A 20,685-nucleotide genomic window follows, 5' to 3' on the forward strand; every position below is an offset into this window, starting at 1 on the left:
ATGGAATGTCGAGGCACTTCTCATTGGCTGTGGAGGAAGCGGGTGCTTTTGGGAACGGGTCCGAGTAGAGAAAGCAGCTCCTGCTGTTCTAGCTGTTAATTCAGAAAGGAAAACTTTAAATGAAGACATCTTAATAACACAGGAACCTTTGTGTTGGAAAGCAATTCTTTGCATGTGGGTTTCACTCCCAACGGCAAGCAGAGCATGGGTGGGCCTGTAGAAGCAGGGGTGGGGGAGACCGAGCACGTTTTCCACCTTTCCCCCCCACGTTTCTCTTCCTAGCTGGGCAATCTTTTAATTGTGGAAAGAGGCGCCCCCATGCCAACCAGCGGGCATCAGCACAGGGCCACCCACGGCTATGTGGGAGGTTTCTGCATGTCTAGGAGAGCCTCCAGGTCTGCAGGAGCCATAGTCCTGGGCTTGGAAAGTCATGGGGGCCTGGCGTTGTGCGGCTGGATGAGCGCCCCCTTGTGGGTCCCGGCAAACCAACGGCCCAGGTGGCAGGGGGAGGCGATGGGCCATGCAGGCTCCTGGCGGCTCGGGAGAGAGCAGAGGCATGTTCTGGGCTGGGAGCTGCAGCAAAACTCCCAGGAAAAGTGGGAACCGGTTCTCAGTGGTGGCGGCGGCGGCAGCAGCAGAGGCTAAGGGAGTCAGAGCCAGGCACCCAGGAGGACCTACCAGCAAGGTCCACAGCTCAGGAAGCCGCGTGTTTGCTTCGTGAGAGCCACCCCCTTCCTTGCGTGGGCTGGAAAGGCCTGGCTCAGGAGGAGGAGCCCCTCGGCTGTGTCTCACTGCTCCTCCTGAGGAGACCCAGCAGCTGATAGGTCCCTGGCAGCCAGGCACACGCTCCGTCGCCTGTTTTGTAGCACTTCTCGAGCTCAGGATTGTCTCCCCAGACTGGCAGCGGCTTCTCTTAGGTTGCAGGCAGGAATCTCTCTCTCAGCCCTCTCTTGGAGAGGCTGCCAAGGAAGGAACGTGGGACCTTCTGCAGGCAAGCAGGCAGGGGCTCTTCCCCAGGCAGCCCCATCGTGTAAGGGGAATACCTTACAGTGCTCACAAATATGGTCCCCCATTCAAATGCAAACCAGGGTGGGCCCTGCTTAGCCGTGGGGACAGTTCATGCTGGCTACCACAAGACCAGCTCTCCTCCCGCAGGCCTGGTGCCTGCAACCTTCGAAGAGCTGCTGCCAGTCAGTGTGGGTAATACTGAGTTAGATGGGCCAAGGGTCTGGCTCAGTAGAAGGCAGCTTCCTAGGTTCCCAAGGCCTAGTGAGGGAGATGAATCAGGATTGGCACACATACCCTCACCCCAAGGTCCACCTCCTCCCTCTGGGGGTGGCCAGCCTGAGGCTGTCACAATAAATTGCAGCTGGGGACCCAAGTTTGAGAACCCTTGGCATAGAGGCATAAGGACCTAATAAAAGCCCTGCTGGATCAGGCCCAAGGAAGCCCATCTAGCCCAACATCCTGTTTCACACAGTGGCCCACCAGATGCCTCTGGGAAGCCCATGGGCAAGAGGTGAGGGCATGTCCTCTCTCCTGCTGCTACTCCCCTGCAACTTATGTTTAGAGGCATCCTGCCTCTGAGGCTGGAGGTGGCCACTGGACTAGTAGCCATGGATAGTCCTGTCCTCCATGAATTTATCTAAACCCTTCTTAAAGCCATCCAGGATAGTGGCTGTCACCACATCTTGTGGCAGAGCATGCCATAGGCTAATTATGCATTGTGTTTAAAAAGTACTTCCTTGTGTGGGTCCTAAATTTCTTGGCAGTCAGTTTCATGGGACGGAGATCAAGCGCAGGGGCAGAGATCAAGCGCAGTGTTACAGCTTTCTGGTCGTGGGCCTTGCCCGGTCTCTCTAATAGAAAACCTTGGTCCAACCCCACCTCACCAGCTGTAGGGCAGTGAAAGAAGGCCACTCACAGGCAAGGCAGAGGCTTCTGTGTGCTTGGGCAGCAGCCTTTTTTGGCAGGAGGAGGGTGGTGGAGGCAATGGCCCTGAGACACACCTAGGAGCAAAGGAAGCTGCCATATACTGAGTCAGACCCTTGGTCCATCTAGCTCAGTATTGTCTGCACAGACTGTCAGCGGCTTCTCCAAGGTTGCAGGCAGGAGTCTCTCTCAGCCCGATCTTGGAGATGCTGCCAGGGAGGGAACTGGGAACCTTCTGCTCTCCCCAGAGCAGCTCCATCCCCTAAAGGCAATATCTTCCAGTGCTGCTCACACTTCTAGTCTCCCATTCATATGCAACCAGGGTGGACTCTGCTTAGCTAAGGGGACAAGTCCTGCTTGCTGCCACCAGACCAGCTCTCCTCACCTGCCTGGCCTGGCAAGAGGAGGAGAGGGATAAAGTGCACCTTCCTCTGCAGGCCTCTGGGAGCCTGAAAAGGTTGATTGGGAGGGAGGGGGCCATAGTTCAGTGGCAACTGTGCAGCTGCTTTGCATGCAGAAGGCTCCAGGTTCAACCCCTGGCGGCATCTCCAGGGAGGGCCAGGAAAGCAGACTCCTGCCTGAAACCTGCGAGAAGCTTTTATGGGAGAAGAATTGCTCCCGTGGCAGCAAGCCTGGCTTGTCCCCTTTGCTAAGCAAGGTGCACTCTGGTTTGCATTGGGATGAGGGACGACATGGGTGAGCACCATAAGATATCCCTCCCCCCCCTTAGAGGACAGTGCCCTGGCTCAGGGGAGGAACACCTGCCAGATGGTGTGCAGGGTGTTCCCAGTTCCCTCCCTGGCAGCATCTCCAAGAGAGGGCCAAGAGAGACTCCTACCTGCAACCTGGGAGAAGCCGCTGCCAGTCTGGGTAGACAATCCTGAGCTAGATAGACCCAGGGTCCAACTCAGTAGAAGGCCGCTCCCTCTGTTTCTGAAAGGTTCTTGCAGGTAGGGACTTCCCAGATGTCCCGGGAAATGCAGGAGCAGAACATCTGGAAGCACTCCAAGGCCAGAGAGCCCCGCAGGGTATTTCCACAGGGACATTTCTTATCCCACCAGGTATGCGGATGCTTCCAGTTATCCCTGCTAACTTGGCAAAGAGGCACCTTTTTAATGTGGCGATTCTCTTTTATTTGTGGGGGGGGGGAGTAACTGGCCCTCTCCACCCCCAGCACAGGACCTCCAGTGACTGCTGCTGGTGTCTTATCTTATGTTTCTTTTTAGATTGTGAGCCCTTCGGGGACAGGGAACCATTTTATTTATTTGTGATCTCTCTGCGTAAACCGCCCTGAGCCATTTTTGGAAGGGCGGTATAGCAATCAATCAATCAATCAATCAATCCAGGGGGGGTTGTGCCTGAACCCGGATGACGTGCGGATGACGTGCGGCTCAGGCCGTGGGAAAGGGGCCCTGCCCCCTTGAAATGCCCGTCCTCTCTTTTCAGGCGCACTCACACTTGAAAGCACAAGGCTGGGAAGGTGATGCAATGAGGAAAGGTGCAGCGGGGCCATAAAGCGGGAGAGGGGATTTCCCTGCCCGCTCCAACAAAGAGAAGCAGGGGGAGGAGAATTTCTCTTCCGGGGGCTGCGCCACCCCCCCACCCCCACCCCCCCGCCTGCTTCTGTCATCACCACCTCTAACCCTCCGTGTTTTGGCGAGGGGGGGGAGGCTCTCTCTCCTGCAGCCCGGGGCGGGAGGCCTCAGCCCTCTGCCTTTCGCCATTGCTCAGGTGGTGGGGGGGTTGGCTGTGCACAGAGGCGCGCTGACCCCTGGACTTCGAGGCCAGAGCCTCCACCAGCGCCCCTGGGGGCCCCCAAATCCTCTTTAGTCTGTCCCGGGTGGTGTGGTCACCTGGCAGAGCATGATGATGCTTGATTTGCAGGGGAGGGGGGCCTCCATAGGTCCAGGCAGGCTCCCAGATGACCTAGGTGCCCCTCTGGCCGGGCTGTGCATCTTTCCACGGACGGGCCCAGAGTCCTCCTCCACCTGCTGGTCTCCAGGGGGGCCCGAGGGCCACTCTGGTGTGGGGCTGAGAGTGCCCTTGGGAGGAATCCTCCAGTGCAGCACAGGGAGGGGTTTTTAAGCCTTCCCTTCCTGCAGGAACGGGCAGTACGTGCCAAGCCTGGATACTGGAGCCTCGCCCACATTTGGATGAGCCGAGGGTTCGACCGGTCTGGCTGCACGAGACCAACCGTCAGGTCCGCCTAGTCCAGCATCCCGGCCTCCACTAGTCAGCCGGATTCCTCTGGGAAGCCCACCAGCAGGAGAAGGCGGCAGCAGCCCTCCCTAGCCGTTGCCCTGATCGTCAGAGGTACACTGCCTCTGAGCATGGAGGTTCAGTTCATGTACCATGAATAATAGCGGCGGATAGAGCCCTCCGGAATCAATTTGCCTCATCCCCCTTTGAAAGGCACCTAAGCCGGTAGCCATCGGGCCTTGTGGCAGTGAGTTCCGTATGTCAATTCTCAGCCGTGTGAAGGAGGTCTATTCCTGGACCCCCTGCCAAGCAATATCAGGGGGCGACTTCTCTCTCCCCGCCCCAGGCATATTTCCATAGACTCCTTGAGTCGTTCCTCCCCCTGCTGGCCCGGCCCCCTGTATGCCCTGCTCAGCAAATGCTCGTGTGGAAGGTGCCCCCGCCCTCGGCTTGAGGCGCTCCAGGGCTGAGTGGCATGTTGGCTGCGCTCCACGCTGGGCGGGTAGAGCTGGCCGCGGTGGCCAGTCAACAGCTTCCTCCCAGCCTCTGCCTTGCGCAACCCGGCTGCCTTCTTGGCACGGGCTCTGCTGCCACTAAGCAGACGAGAGGCACCTTCTCCTGCCCGCAGCAGATGCGCGCCAGCCTTGCTCCTGCCGGCTGAGGGGCCCAGACTGGCAGCGTCACTCTCAGCGGCCCTTGCTCTGCCCAGGTGGGCCGGGGCTGGCCGGGCACAGGAGGGCACAGGCAGGGCTGGGGCGTGGTGGCAGGGAGCGGGTGCAACGGGGGGCCTGGGGGGCAGCCAGGGGCTCAGGCCAAGCTGTGGGGCTGCTCCAGGGGTCCCTTTTGGGAGAAAGCTTGGGGAGGGGAGCCCTGCCGGGTGGGGGCTTCCAGGAGCCTAGCGGAGGGGCAGGGGTCCTTCCGAGCAGGGCTGGGCGGCTGCTGGGAGGCCAGGCGGGGCAGCCAGCCAGGGCCGTGGGGTTCTTCTCTCCCCGACTTGGAGGGGGAGGGAGCTGGGCTGGCTGGCTGGGTGGGTGGGTGGGGGCACCCTTGGAGCCCCCGGGCTTGAGCTTTGCAGCCGGGGAAGAAGCTGGGAGGAAGAGCAGAGAAGCTTGGGGGCGCCTGAGACAGTCCCGGTGTGGGGCAGGGGCCCCAGATGTCCGCTCCAGCAGCAGGTGGCCCTCGGGCCCCGTCCCGATGGAGGCAGGGGTCCCCTCCTCGGCAGTCCTCACTGGAGGCTGCCGTCTGGGTGGCGGGGGGCGCCCTGGGCGCAGGCTTCGTGGCCTGCCTCCTCCTGGCCCTCGCCGTCCAGTGCCGCCTGGGGAGTCTTCGCGAGGAGCTCGCCCAGCTGAGAGAAGAGCTGAAGATGTCTAGGGCTCCCGCAGACCAGGGACCCTCCAAGCCTCACCAGGTAAGAGCGAGCCCAGCTTGCACTGGGAGCGGGGGGGGGGAGTAGGGCCTAGTGGGTGGAGGCTGGGGGGGTTCGGGGGCACTGCCTTGCCGGCTGTGTGGGTCCTGCTGCCCCCGTGTTCCTGACCCCGGAGCTGAAGGTCATTGCAACCAGCCTCGCTGGTAACGGCTGAGGAGGAAGCCCTGCTTTTCCCCAAGCCTGGCAGCCCAGGTGGGACCTAGAAATGGCAAGCGCTCTGTCCCAAAGGGCTGCTGTAAGGCAGGCAGCGACGGGGAGGGGAGTCCGGAAGCAGCCTCGTCCAGGCTGGGGTGTGGAGGTGGTGGTGGTGGGGTGGGGGTTTTTGCCGTGACGGGGAGGCAGGACCAGGAATGAGCAGCACGGACCTCTCCGTGGCAACGCCTGCTTGCTGTGGGGCCCGAGAGCTGGTCTTGGGGTAGCGAGCATGAATTGTCCCCTTTGCTGAGTAGGGTCTGCCTGGGTTTGCATTTGGATGGGAGACGACATATTCTCCTTCCTTTGCACGCGGAAGGTCCCAGGTTCCGTTCCCGGCAGCGGCTGCAGGTAGGGCTGGGCAAGAAGATGCCTGCCTGAAACCTCGGAGAGACTCTGCCTGCCAGTGTAGACAGGGGCCAGTAGTCTGACTCCATATAAGGCAGCTCCCTATCCTCCTATGTGACCTGGGGTCCCCAGATGTCGCTGGACTACAACTCCCATCACCCCCTGCCGCACTGGTTGAAGGGGATGATGGGAGTTGTAGTCCAGCATCTGGAAGCCTAAATTTGAGAACCCCAGCGCTACTGGCTGAGCAGTTCAGGGTTAAGGTGAAGAATGCCTGGCGTGAAATTGGAGTGCCTCATGCACATTCATGCCATTTAATCAACATTGCTAGTGGTGGATTAACCGCAGCCGCAGCCGTTTGCCTGCGGCTGCAAAATTTGAGGGGCAGCAAATTTTGCCCCTCCCCAAATTTTGCCACCCCTCTCTGTGGGCAGCGGCAGCAAGGGCGGGGTAGGCGAGAAGCAAGTCCCGCCTTTAACCTTTTCTGTAAAAAGGCAAACCGTTCTCTTTTTTTAAGGTCAAAGGGCGGCAAAAGCCTTTTTCCTAGGGGTGGCAAAAAGCTGAACCTGCCCCTGAGCACTGGGGCGCACCGTTCCGAATCTGATCCTTTAGCCCAAGCAGAGCTGCTCTCCCAGAAGTGGGGTTTCCACCCCCCACCCACCCCACATCATTCCAGCCATGCACATTCCTTTCACTTCTGCTTTCCCAGAAACCAGATTAGTTTTGCGGCTCCACCAGTCAAGGCTGCAGATCTGCTCTCTCGCTCTCTCCTCTTTTCCACAAGGATGGGAAGGCTTCTCCGAGTTCAGGCTGGGCACGTGGCCAGTTGTTGTCCTGCCTGGATGGAAACTCATTTCTGGAACCCATTTCCAGGAATCGGTCTACGAAGAGCGGTGAGGGGGAGGGAGGGACAGGATAGGCAGGGAATCCCTCCTCCCAACCCCCCCTGAAATAGTGTGTAAAGGACGAAGCAGGCATCCTCTCTTGGCCTGCATGCCAGAATTCAGAACGGAATTCTGAGGCCGAATCCTGGACTATGCAAAGAAAGGTGCCTCTGAGCACGTGTGGAGTGCCTCTCCGGACAGAGCTGCTGCTTCTGCACACACCTTTGGTTCAAGCCTGCCCTTGGTGTGCACACGGGTGAGAGAAATGCACTCTGCATGTAGGAACACGAATGTATCTATGGAGCGGACTTCTGCAGAGTTGGACCCTTGGTGGTCTGTCCAGCTCCAACTTGTTCTCAACACTGACGGGCAGGAGTTCTCCAGGGAATTAGACCTGGGACCTTCTGCATGCATAAGAACAGCCCTGCTGGATCAGGCCCAAGGAAGCCCATTTGGTACAGCATCCTGTCACCCCACAGTGGCCCACCAGATGCCCCTGAGAAGCCCACAGGCAAGAGGTGAGGGCAGGCCCTCCTCTCTCCTGCTGTTGCTCCCCTGCAACTGGGATCCAGAGGCATCTTGCCTCTGAGGCTGGAGGTGGCCCACAGCCACCAGACTAGTAGTCGTGGATAGCCCTGTCCCCCATGAAATGGTCTAAGCCCCTTTTAAAGCCACCCAGGCTAGTGGCAGATGCCATCACCACCTCTCATGGCAGAGAATCCCATAGCTTAATTATGCACTGTGTGAAAAAGGGAGAGGATTGCTGGCCTTGTGGTCGCAAGCATGACTTGTCCCCTGAGCTAAGCAGGGTCCACCCTGGTTGCATATGAAAGGGAGACTTGATGTGTAAACAGCACTGGAAGATCTTCCCCGCAGGGAAACCCACTTCCCTTTAGGCCAGAAGTGCCAATGAGAACTGGGAGGAGGTGCAGCTTTCTAGCCCACCCCCATGTTTTGATTAAGTTGTCTCTCTTGACCATAGACAGGAAAGGAGGTTGCATTTGAATGGGAGACTTGATGTGTGAGCAGCACTGTAAGAGATTCCCCTCAGGGGATGGAGCTGCTCTGGGAAGAGCATCTAGGTTCCAAGTGCCCTCCCTGGCAGCATCTCCAAGATAGGGCTGAGAGAGACCCCTGCCTGCCACCTTGGAGAAGCCGCTGCCAGTCTGTGCAGACAATACTGAGCTAGACAGACCAAGGTTCGGACTCAATATACGGCAGCTTCCTAGGTTCCTATGTCCTTCCTTCTGTCAGTCCTAAATTTCCTGACCTTCAGTTTCATGGGATGACGCCTGGTTCTGGTGTTGTGTGAGAGAGGGAGACAAATTTCTCTCTGTCCCCTCTCTCTAAATAAAGTAAAGGGGTCAGCTCCTGGCAACCACAGAGCCATGCGAGTCTCTCTACTCCACGCATAACTGTATAGCCCTCGGTCACCTCTCTCTGTAATCACATTTCCCCCCCAACTCAAGCAAGTGCTCTGCCTCTGAGCTACTGATCAGGAAGAAGCACAATGTTATGTTGCACATTTCAGAGGCACAGTGTTGTGTTGCAAATGCCAGGACTGTGCATTGCTGTCGGCTCCGGAGACGGACATGGATAAAGATCCTGCCCTGGGAGGAGGACCCAGGAGGAGGAGTCCAGCGGCCCCTCACAGCCCCTCTTCTTAGAGAAGAATGGAGAAATGCAAGCCAGCTGCTATCCCCGACCCCCCCCCCCCACCGGCCTGCAGGCAGCTCTCCCTTATCTTTTTGTTCCTGAACTTCCTGCTCATTTACGGCTTGCTAGAAAACCCCACACAATATCCCGCCTATAAGCAAGAGGGAAGCCACAGTCTGATTAGCAGCAACCACAGTGAGAGGCCAGTAAACCGCTTCTAGGTGTGCCTTTTCTGAGCAGGGCTGCCGCTGCCAACTCTTTCTGCTGGTCCTGCTCTGCTGCTTTGAAAAAGTATCCTGGCCCACAAAAAGTGAGCCGTTTACATGTTTGCCATCATTCTGCCTCTATGCCCGGAAAAGTGGCGCCATTTCTGTATGTCAGAATACCGTTACAAGCGCAGGAGCAGGGGCCCTAGCAAAAGTTGGCAACCCTGCTCAGAGGAGGCATGCCTAGAAATGGTTTCCTGGTGTGTGGGGTGGAAAGAGTTGGCAATTATACTCTTGGCTGTGTCTGTGCTAGTTTCTGCTTGGTGCAGGTTTTGCAAAGAAGAGAAGTTCTGCTCCAACTGCCACCGTTTTTCTTTAGCAATGGGTGTCCTGTGGTTCTAAGCACCTTCAGTGGGGGAGCATGTTCTGGTCCCTCTAAGATTAACTGCAAATCTCAGGGGGGCAGAGGCTGAGTTATCACTTCAGTTCAGTGCCTGGCACTTGGCTGCTGTGACATTTCTCTTAAAAGAGTGATACTTGTGGGGAGGGGGCTGGGGTGGAAAATGAGTCTGAAGTGGAAGGAGGAGGGGGCTGGTGATCTGGGGGGGTGCCTGGCTTCAGGGGCTGGCGAGGCGATGGAAGGGCAAACCATGCTTGTTCTTCTAGCCAAGGGACCAGGTTGGAGAGCTGGTCTTGTGGCAGCAAGCATGGATTGTCCACTTCGCTAAGCAGGGTCTGCCCTGGTTTGCATTTGGGTGGGAGACTACATGTGTGAGCGCTGTAAGAGATTCCCCTTAGGGGATGGGGCCGCTCTGGGAAGAGCATCTGAGGTTCCCAGTTCCCTCCCTGGCAGCATCTCCAAGATAGGGCTGAGAGAGACTCCTGCCTGCCACCTGGGAGAAGCCGCTGCCAGTCTGTGAAGACAATACTGAGCTGGATGGATCAGTGGTCTGACTCAGTATATGGCAGCTTCCTATGTTGATCTCCTCATGCCTCCATGCTTTAATTTTTAGAGGGCTGGTGATCTTCTGGTGCCCATTGCTTTAAGGGGGAAGCATCCCATGTACCTGGAAAGGAGGAAGAGGGACGTGAAGAAGACCCCATGTGAAAGATCGCAGAAACGCAGTGAGTAAACAAATGGGAGATGCACCACCCTGAAACGACCACTCCTGAGCAACCCATGAAGCGAAACAGGGAACAAGAGATGACTGTGTATTTAGGGACACAAAAAGCTGCCATATGGAGTCAGACCACTGGTCCATCCAGCTCACTGTTGCCTGCATGGGCTGGCAACAGCTCTCCGTGGTTTCTGGCAGGAGTCTTTCCTGGCCCTACTGGAGTTTGGGAACTTTCACTGCTGTACACTAGCCCGAAACGCAACAGGTCAAGCACGACCTGTCTCTGCACCTCTGAGGCAGGCAAGACTGCACCTGCTAGATTCCTGCCTGTCATATCTCTGTTAACTAAAAGCAGCCGCCGAAGCCTTGCTTGGGTGGGATCAGGAAAATGACAGTCCAAATCCTCAGTATGCCGTGGGGATTACTAAATAGGGGCCCTCCGTCTAGGGCAGTTCTAATAAATGCACAGTCGCGTTGAGCAGCAGTTGAGAGGCAGGATATAAATAAGTAGTACAGAAGCACGCAGGCTTTGAAGACTCTGCACCACAGAAGTGCTAGATATTGTTGTTCTGTGACAGTGTCCTTCATGGTAAGGCCCAAGGGCCAGTGGGGGGCCCCGCCACCCACCCTGAGTGCCGCCCCTGACTCATTGTTTGATTGGGCCTGGGGGAAGCTCCGGCCAAGGCGGAAACCTCTGCACTGCCCCTCTGGCCCAACCGTGTGGAGACGGCCGTTCTCGCTGGGCTGCCCAGTGCAGGGAGGGAGGGGGGCTCCTTGAAGGGGAACGGAGCCCTCTGGAGCCCCTGCCTGCCCCATCTTGGAAGGCGGGCCCTTCCCTCGGCTTTCCTCCCAGAGCTCTGGGGAGAGGGCTCCGTCTCTCCTGAAGGGTCCTTCCGGCCCTGAGGAAAGCCCAGGACCGCACAGAGCTCAGCACATGTGGGAAACGGCTCTCAGGTGGAAAGCAGGGGCGTAGCAAGGTTCCTGGCGGCCAGGGGACGTTTAGCCAGGGGGCCTCCTCGTGCGTGCCCCCGAGCCCCGAGCCATGCCCCCTGCATTTGGGGGTCAGCACAAGAGGGAAACGGCTCTCACACTGAAGACCACCTGCCCAAGTGACCCCCGCTTGAGAACTAGTGAAGATCAGTGCATTTAAAAAATGATTGCAAAAGGGGGAAAGACACACAACACACTTTGCTGTCCTTGGGGCACCAACGCTTAAGCTACTGGCAGTGCACGAGAGACATGCAGCTCTCTCATGCAAGACCCCTTCCCATTCCCCCCCCCTCCCAAGTTTGCAGAGAAGCCACTGTTGGGTTGGGGGCCAGGAGGGGGTAGTGGGTGGGGGGTCACCCACTTCCTGCCGTTGGCCTGACAGAGCAGGGGGAAAGGAAGAGGGGAGGGGGAGGGGGAGGATGCAGGTGGCCGAGGGGAGAAGTGAAAGTGAGATGAGCAGCCGTGGGGCATGTTGTGCCATGCGAGGAACCCACCACCCTCCCTGTGGAGACCTGTGGGGTGTGGGGGCTCCGTGCCTGTTGACTGGCACGGTGGGGAGGGCGGGGTGTGCGTGTGTGTGCGCGCACATCAGGGCCAGCTTTTGGGAGAGAGCTGGGCAACCTTGCCTAAGAGGCCTCTCCAAGGTCTGGTCGCAGCGGGAGTGGGGTCACTCAGTGGCCGTGGGAAGCAGGGGCGGCTCTTTCATGAGGTGGGGTGAGGCAATTGCCTCGGACGTTGGATTAGGGGGGTGCGAGCCGTGTGGCAAGATGCCCCCCACCACTGCTGTGGGAGCAGCTCTTTGGAACTGATCGGACCCCTGTGAGCTTGGCGCGGAGTGCCTCTCCTCACCCTCGTTGCAAAGTTTGCGAGAAGCGCAAGGTGGCTTCTAGCAACCGGCAACCTGCCTCCCGACCCCACCACCCGACTTCCAGAGCTTGAGACGAGCCCTGCAGGGTCAGGCCCAAGGAAGCCCACCCAGCCCAGCACCCTCCTGATTTCCACAGTGGCCCACCAGATGCCCCCGGGAAGCTTGCAAGGGTCAGGTTGGAAAGGCAGACCCCCACTCTCAAACAGCTCGTTCCAGGGATCAAGGTGGGAGGGGAACAGACCTTGTGATCAGGGGGACAAGGGTTTTGCTCAGAGGCAAGGTAGTTGGTTTGCCTTGTTAATGGAGCCGAAAAAGCCTTCTGTGGAGACAGGAAGCAAAGCGTCTACAACTTTCTTTAGGTCTGGAGACTTTGAAATGGGAAAGGGGGCCGGCCCCCACCTGCGGCACAGGGCAAGGCCGTGCTTGGTACTCTGCCTGCTGCAATGCTTGGGCCGCTGCTGGGGCACATAAACACCCCGGAGGTCTTTGCACCATCGTCCCAGGAGGATTCTGGGAAGTGCCTCCTATGGGACCTGCCCAAGCGGCCCGCCTGCAGGCATGCAGATGCTCTCCTGTGGAGCTCCGGCCCCATGCCCTACGGGGAAGATCTTACAGCACTCACCCATCCAAATGCAAACCGAGAGGGGGAATGTATGCACGCTACCACAAGACCAGCTGTCCTCCCTTGAAAGCATCTGGCAGTGGTGGGATTTGAACCCATGTCTCCAAAGAGAGGGGAGCCTAAATCCAGTGCCTCATTCCGCCTGGTCACACTGCCAGCAGGTCCTTGAGCTTGCTGGCCAAGAACCCAAGGGGTCCCCCTGCAATAACTCTTCTGCCAACTTTTCCCACTCGCCACAACAGCCGCAGATCCCGATTCTTATATGTGTTAGGTCCAGGCCTGTTCTCAAGCGGGGCTTGGTATTGAGTGTGGTCTGTGCTCTTTTCTTCCTGAAAAGTGGTTTAGTTGTCAGGGCTCAGTCTTGGAGCTTGCAAAGCAACAGGCAAGGAGATGGCACCCCTGAGCATGTGCAGAGGGCTTTTCCTGCACTTGGTCATCGCAAGCAACCCACAGGCCTGAGCTCCAGAAGCTCGTAATATAAACTACCCACTGGGAAGTGCCTGAACGAGAGAGCAGCATCTTGGAACCTTCTTTAGAACTGGCACTTGGAATCTGAATATCCACAGAAAGCAAAAGAATTAGAGCAGGACTTCTCAGCTTTGGGTCCCCAGATGTTGTTGGACCACAACTCTCATCATGTCTGAAGGCCATTGTAGCCGAGGATGATCGGAGTTGTAGTTCAAGGTCAGAGGACCCACGTTTGAGAAGCCCTGGGTTAGAGGTTTCTTGGGCGGGGGCCAGGGGCACTTTTGGAAAAGGAAGGAGTTAAAAACTGAGTCTGAATTGAAGCCTTCTCTTTCTTTCCTTCCAGGAAGACAATCTGTCCTGCATATGGTCCCTGACCGCCATTCCAATAATGGTGAGTACTGTCCACAATGATGTAGGAAATTTGTATTGTATTACAGAAAGCCCTCATTATAGCAATATATACCGCTCTATAGCCGGAGCTCTCTAAGCGGTTTACAATGATTTTTTTTAGCATATTGCCCCCAACATTCTGGGTACTCATTTTACTGACCTCGGAAGGATGGAAGGCCGAGTCGACCTTGAGACCCTGGTCAGGATCGAACTTGCAACCTTCTGGTTACAGGGCAGCAGTTTTACCACTGCGCCACCAGGGGTCCACAGTCTTGTGGATTACGGTTCCGCGTATCCGTGGCTGCGTCTTCGATAGTGTTCCCTCTACCAGGGATTCCCAGATGTTTCCAAAAGCAAAAGCTGTTGCAGCTGGGGATTCTGGGAGTTGTAGTCAACAACATCTGGGAATCTCTGTTAGAGGGAACGCTGGTCTTCGAGATTCTGTTTCTTTATTGGTGGGTAAAAACAAAAGCAAAACTTGCCTATCCACAGTTCCTGAAGTCGCTGGAAATGACTTCTGATGTCATTTCTGGCCAACATTTTGCAGCACAGAGCAGTTTTGTGACTTCTAAAAAAAAAAAAAAAAAGAATCCTGAGAATATTTGCAAAAAAATTGAGGTTTTTTGGGGGGGGGGGCTTTGCTATAGTGCTAGAGGCCTGGAGAGCAAGGTACTGCGCTTTATTCTTATTTCTGCTTTGGGGGCTTTTAAAAAACGGGTAAGGAACCTCAACCCCTGGATTTAAATAGGGGTAAGGTTTCTGTATTTGTGGTTTCTGTACTCACCGTGTCAGGCGAGAACAGAACCCCCACAAACAAAGGGCCTCCTGTATATTATATTATATGTTTTATGTTATGTTATGGTCATATTCAACCCGTGCTAACTGAGCAAAGAGATTATTCTCTTATACTTAGCAAGGGGAGAGCAACTGGCCCTCTCCAGCCCCAGCACAGCATCCCTCCAGTGGCTGTTGCTGGTATCTGCGTTACGTTTTTGTTTTTGTTTTAGATTGTGAGCCCTTCTGGGGACAGGCAAGCATCTGCTTTATTTATTTTTCTATGTAAACCACTTTGAGAACGTTGGTTGAAGAGCTGTCTATAAATATTCGTAGTAATAGTCGTATATTTAGTATATTTTGCCAGCTGAGTAACTCTTCTGGTTTTTTCCTTGAACCCATGTGTGAAATCTTACCACTTTCGTTGATGCCTCCCTTTCCACTTATATTCTTTAACGGAAGTGAATTCAAAACTTGCTATTTCCAGCTTGTTAATCTCTCTCCATCCCACTCCCACTGCAAAATCAAGGAGTTCTTCCTTTCATGTTGTTTGGCTTGAATCCTGTTTTAATTCCCTTCTTCTAGTTTGCCTCTTTCTCAGCACCACCCTTTCCCTCTTCACTTTGCTGCTCATTTATTTCCCCCCTGCATATCGATTTATGGTGGCTCTAGGCCAGCTCCAGCCTCCGAAGCAGATGCCTCTGAATACCAGTTGCAGGGGAGCAACAGCAGGAGAGAGGAGGGCATGCTCTGAGCTCTTGCCTGTGGGCTTCTCAGAGGCATCTGGTGGGCCACTGTGCGAAACAGGATGCTGGACTAGATGGGCTTCCTTGGGCCTGATCCAGCTGGGCTCTTCTTATGTTCTTATGCTCTTGGTTGCACTCCCTGGCTTCGCTTCCGCTTCCTTGTTGGAGTCACGTCAAGCTGCTTCTGTTTGTTTTTTTAGCATCTTCCCTCTCGCCCACCCCCATCCATATTATTTGCCTTCTTGAGGAATGTACGTCACATTTTGCACAGTCAAGAGACTTTCTTTGGAGCTACTTCCTCCATTTCAGGCCTCTGCCCTTTTCCTTCTGCTGCTGACCTTTCTCTCTCGAATTCTCTGCCTTCTGCCTTCCTGCCATCCCCTCTCCCTCTCTGCAACCCTTTCCACGGAGTCTGAAAACAGGCTTTCTCTCCCCCAGAGCCTTTGACCTCCAATAGCTGCCTCTCCTCCTTTCCCCTGCCTTTTGGCTTCAGTCCTAGGCACACTTACGTGGGAGTAAGTGCCACTAACCCAGTGGGATTTCCTTCTGAGTAAAAATGTGCAGCGGTGTCCTCTCTTCCCCATACCACTTCCTAATGGGATTCTTGTCCTTTTACATTGCAGGACTTTTAGATTAAGGACTTTTAGATTCAGGCTGCCAGAAGATTTGTTTGTTTCTTAATATAATTATTGTACACGTCTGGTCACTGTATACAATACGATGATAAAGGTTATAATTAGTAATTGATCGGTGCAGTGCCATTAGTGCAAGAGGCACTTCCATCCCAGATAAAACCAGCAGAAAGCAAAGGTCCCAGCCACCAAGTAATGTAAGGGGGGGGAAAGGAGAAGTCGTCATTTAAGGCAGTGGGAAGAAGAAGAAACACCATACTCAATGCCCCCCACCCCTGCCCCATACTTCTTTTCAGGGTGTGTGTGTGGGAGGTGGGGACAACTGCCAAAAAAAGGCAGAAATTCAAGAGAGAAAGCTTTCATCACCACAATCCTCTAAAGCAGGGGTTCCCAACTCCCCAGATTTGGTTGAACCCAAAGGTCAAGTGTGCCGTCGAGTCGGTGGTGACTCATGGCGACCACAGAGGGATGTGGTTGTCTTTGGTAGAATACAGGAGGGGTTGACCATTGCCTCTTCCTGCGCAGTATGAGATGATGCCTTTTAGCGTCTTCCTATATTGCTGCTGCCCGATATAGGTAGTCTGGGAAACATACCAGCAGGGATTCGAACTGGCAACCTCTGGCTTGATAATCAAGTCGTTTCCCCACTGTGCCATTGGTTGAACTACAACTCCCAAAATCCCTAATATTCTGTATACTGGTACTGGTCTTTTCATGTTGTTGAGATGTTTTTCCAATGTGGGGAGCCTGTAGAGCAGGGATACTCAACTTCAGCCCTCCTGCAGATGTTGGCCTACAATCCCCATAATCCCTGGCCTTTGGCCACTGTGTCTGGGGATTATGGGAGCTGCAGTCCAAAAACAGCTGGGGGGCCCCTAAATTGAGTAGAGTGTGTGTGTGTGTGTGTGTGTGTGTGTGTGTGTGTGTGTGTGTGTGTGTGTGTTGGGTGGGGAAGACAAAAATGAAATGGAAGGGGAAAATGGAGCTGTTTCTGAATAAACCTTTAGTTATAAGCCACCTAATGACATAGCAGGGAAATGACTTGACTAGCAAGCCAGAGGTTGCCGGTTCGAATCCCCGCTGGTATGTTTCCCAGACTATGGGAAACACACTTATATCAGGCAGCAGCCTTATAGGAAAATGCTGAAAGGCATCATCTCACACTGTGCAGGAGGAGGCAATGGTCAACCCCTCCTGTATTCTACCAAAGACAACCACAGGGCTCTGTGGTCACCGGGCGTCAACACCAACTCGACGGCACACTTTACCTTTACATCTACATAAGATTTATTTGTGTCTATGAGGGAAGCAGCTATAAAACACCCAGCCATAGTCGTCGTTGCTATGGATGATGGGAGTTGTAGTCCAACAACAGCTGGGGACTGAAGGTTGGGAACTCCTACTCTAGATAACCCCAAGAGTTGGGCCTCTCCGACCTCCCCAGTTCCCCTTTCCCAAGTTTTCTGTCAGGGGTACTAATTTGGAAAAGGGTGGGAAGGGAACAGCAGGAACTCAAAACTTCACTAGAGCCAAGGGCTTCTCAAACTTGGGGTCCATCCCCAGCCACTTTGGCCTCCAACCATTGTGGCTGGGGATGGTGGGAGTCGTAGTCCAATAGCCTTTAGGGACTCAAGTCTGAGAACCCCTGCACTAGAGAGTAGTGATGAAGAAAGCTTTACCTCTTGAATTACTGCCTGCTGTTGTCCAATTGCTAAAGGCATAGGAGTGGGGGTGGGGAGATGGCAGCTCTCTTTGGGATAACCCATGGATCCATTTGCAATAGGACCACAATGTAATTGCAGTTTTCCTGTCCTCCTTAGATGAGGGGGACGCCACAGAGATCTGGTGGAAGCCCTCCCTCAGACAGGGCCAGGCTCTGGAGCCGAGTGGCCGGGACGTGCTGGTGAAACACACAGGGCTCTATTTTGTTTACAGCCAGGTAAGGGGAGCAGGGCTTGAAGGAGCCAAGACCCCTGGCCACAGCTCCAGGTGGCTGATGGGTCCCAATAGCAAGAGTTTTGTGGTGGCAGGGGTGGCGAAGAGGCAGTCTCTCCATATAACCCACCACCTGGCCACGACAGTATTGAGCCCCTCCTCAGAGGAGCAGGAAGGCTCCAGATTTCCCTTGACTGGTGGGTTGGTGTTGCATCACCTTTGTGCATGATGCTGAACAAAGCGTAAGAGGTCAGCTCCCTGCCCCAGGAGGCTTACAATGCATAATTTAACCCAGGGGAAGCGTCTGGCAGGGGATGGAAGCAGGGCTAGACGGGGAGAATATGCAGTTTATTTCATATATGTTGTTCACCACCTAGAGTCTTTGGGAGAGGCGGTATATAAGCCGTTCCAACAAATCCACACATGTATCTCCTTTGCAGTAGGAGGTTGTGTCAAAGGTGGGTTTGGGGAGGGATCTGAAGGCAGTAAGAGGGTGGCATCACACAGGGGTTCCAGCAGGGACTTCAGTTGGGAAGGGAACATCGGAAGCTGCCTTCGACTGAGTCAGACCCTTGGTCCATCCAGCTTGCTACTGCCTACACACCGACAGGCAGTGAGTCTCCTCGAGGTTTCAGGCAGGAGTCTTCCCCAGCCCTACCTGGAGGTTCAAATTTGTGACCTTCTGCATACAAAACGGGGGCTTCTTCAGCACTGAGCTAAAGCCCCAGAAAGGACAGAGACATTTGTGGGAGGAGGCAGCGCTCAGGCAGCCAAAGCAGGGGAGAAGGGCAAGCAAAGGCCGTCAGGATAAAAACAGTGGAGCGTGAGCAGAGAAGGGAAGCCCTGATCCCCCAGTTCCGCTCCTCTCCAATCAGCCCCCTGGCCCAGTAGAAGGAACCTACTGCCCCCTTTTGTCTCACCCTCCCTAGGTGCTGTTCCATGATCCTACCTTTACTATGGGGCAGGTGGTACAACGGCAGGCCCCTGGGAAGCCGGGCCAGATCCTATTCCGCTGTGTCCAGAACATGCCTGCAAATCCAGACCATGCCTACAATAGCTGCTACAGCGGAGGTGAGAGGAGGCGTCATGCAGCCCTGAGGCTCGTTCACACAGTGAGAAATAGGGTGGGATGAGTGGGTGGGACGCTTGTCCTACCCTATTTCTCATCATGTGAACAAGCCTCTGGGCTTGGAGGGAGGAGGCTGTAGGCCGCCTGCCTGGGTTGCCTTGGAGGAGAATGGGATCCTGTGGGTTAGGGCAGGCAAGAGGGAGAGCGGAAGCAGATCTGTTCTGTGGAATTAGAAAGCTTCCTGTCGTATGAATCTTCCAATTCAGAAAGGGCCGGCAAAAAGCCCCACTGGGTCTGCAGGGCCACCAAAATGGCATTCAGTAGCCCATGCAGACAATCTGCAGATATAGGATTCAGCATCAGGAGCGGAATGTTTGGGGGAGAAACAAAGCCAACCCTCAGATCTCTTCCTAGCCTGTTGGGTTGCCAGAAGAGGCTTGCAGACTATGCAGGCCATGGGGCAGTGCGAGGTGGGGAGATCTCAGTATCACAAGACAGCTCTTCTTGTGCCAAAGAGGCCAGGCTTCAGGCAGGAGGAAACCCATGATGCAAAACCAGGAAATGTACACACATGTTCTTAGTCTGCGTGTCTGAAGGAGACTGCAGAATCCCTCTTGGCAGAGTACCAAGACTGGTTTTAGCACAAACATCAAGGTAGCTTACCTGCTCGGAAAGGACTCCGAGAAAGGGTGGCTGTGGGTACCTTCTCTGACTCCCTCCCTCCCTCCCTCCTCCTAGGGATATTCCACCTGCAACAGGGAGACCGCTTGAATCTGTGCATCCCACGCTTCAACGCTTCTTTTGATACCAGCCCTCATGGGACCTTCCTGGGATTGCTCCGGCTATAGGCGGTGCCTGCCAGGCCCCCTAGCCTCCTCACGCCGAAGGACTGAGAGAGGCCAGTGGTCTACTGCTGCGGGGTGGAGACGATGAAGCCAGGAATCGTAGGTGCTGTTCCAAGCATCATGGGATACTCAAGTCTGCAGCCAGTATGTTGCTAGGGACTGCATACCTGCAGCAGCAAATTGGCTAGAGCATTTAGGCCAGAGCTGGGGGGCCCACAGGGGTCTTTCTGGCCCTCCATTTTCCGACGACCTAAGTTCTTTACTTGTGTGTAGGGAGCCTCCTCCTGCTGTAAACTCATTAACTGGGATCTCACTATTGTGAGAGCACAGTACAGTCACAACCGTTTTTGAATCCTGCCGGAATTGGGAAGCGACTGTCATAGTTTTGCTATACTGGCCTAGGCAGGCTGCCACCAGTTTTTATCTCCCCAGGCAGTGGTTCCAGTTGAAAAGATACACACGCTCTTTAGCTGCAGCCTTTTCCTAGCACAGAGATGTGGTGGCGAGGAAGTGGGCATCACTGAATCTGCAGAGCTGTTCAAGGCTCAGACTATTTCTCATCATGTGAATGGGCCTCTGAAAGAATAACTGAATCTGCAGAACTGTTCAAGGTTTTTTCGGTCAGGGAAAAGAGAGGACGGCCCTGGATAATACCTCTGCTTCCCGGAAGCAATGCACAAGGATCCTTACAAGACTGTGTACAAAGTTGTGCTGTTACTGCCTCTCCGCCATTCACAATATTGTTCTGTATGCAAAATCAGTGTTGACTAAAGGTGTGGATGTCTCTTCCTATGAAGGACACCTTCCTTTTTTCTTCCTTTTACAAAACTGGTATACAAATGCTTTATGATGCTTACTGTCTTTTGCCTCAAAGAATGCAGTTTCCTAGCAAATTATGTCTAGTTTGTTGTTTAAACTCTATTATTATTGTTATTAAAAGTTTTATTACAAGTTGCCTTGCACAAAGATTTGTGGAAAAGGAGACTGCATTTTAAGATGAAACCAACAAATGTTAGACTCAGAGGTCAGTCCATCTTATTTATGTATTATTTATTTTTCTATGTAAACCGCTTTGAGAATTTTGTTGAAGAGTGGTGTATAAATATTTGTTGTAGTAGTATCTTGAACCTGGTGTCTGCCTAGGAAGCTGCCATACTGAGTCAGACCTTGGTTCATCTGACTAATTATTGCCTGCACTGACTGGCAGACGCCCAGTGGGCCCAGAGTTGCCAACCTGAGCTCTCCAGCAGTTGTTGGACTGTAACTCTTGTGACTAATTCATGTGCATTAATTTGGTTTGTGCAGAACTGTTGAGGTTTTATTCCAGTAGGAGATTACCTCTATATTCATGGGGGCAGTTGCATTGTAACCAGTGAAGAGTCTGT

At 54.5% G+C, this 20,685-nt stretch overlaps 1 protein-coding gene across 1 annotated transcript in view; it reads left to right on the top strand.

Annotated features, from left to right (window-relative positions):
• Positions 1-20,383, top strand: part of TNFSF12 (TNF superfamily member 12) — a 38,191-nt gene extending 17,808 nt beyond the window's left edge. The window contains exons 9-14 of the mRNA XM_053260878.1: positions 5,276-5,539; positions 9,857-9,968; positions 13,253-13,300; positions 17,272-17,390; positions 18,316-18,457; positions 19,194-20,383. Coding sequence (XP_053116853.1) covers positions 5,276-5,539; positions 9,857-9,968; positions 13,253-13,300; positions 17,272-17,390; positions 18,316-18,457; positions 19,194-19,303 — 795 coding nt within the window. The 3' untranslated portion in view covers positions 19,304-20,383. The remainder of the gene's footprint in view (positions 1-5,275; positions 5,540-9,856; positions 9,969-13,252; positions 13,301-17,271; positions 17,391-18,315; positions 18,458-19,193) is intronic.
• The last annotated feature ends 302 nt before the right edge of the window (positions 20,384-20,685 follow it).

The sequence above is a fragment of the Hemicordylus capensis genome, chromosome 6 (assembly GCF_027244095.1).
Source record: "Hemicordylus capensis ecotype Gifberg chromosome 6, rHemCap1.1.pri, whole genome shotgun sequence".
Lineage (NCBI taxonomy): Eukaryota > Metazoa > Chordata > Lepidosauria > Squamata > Cordylidae > Hemicordylus > Hemicordylus capensis.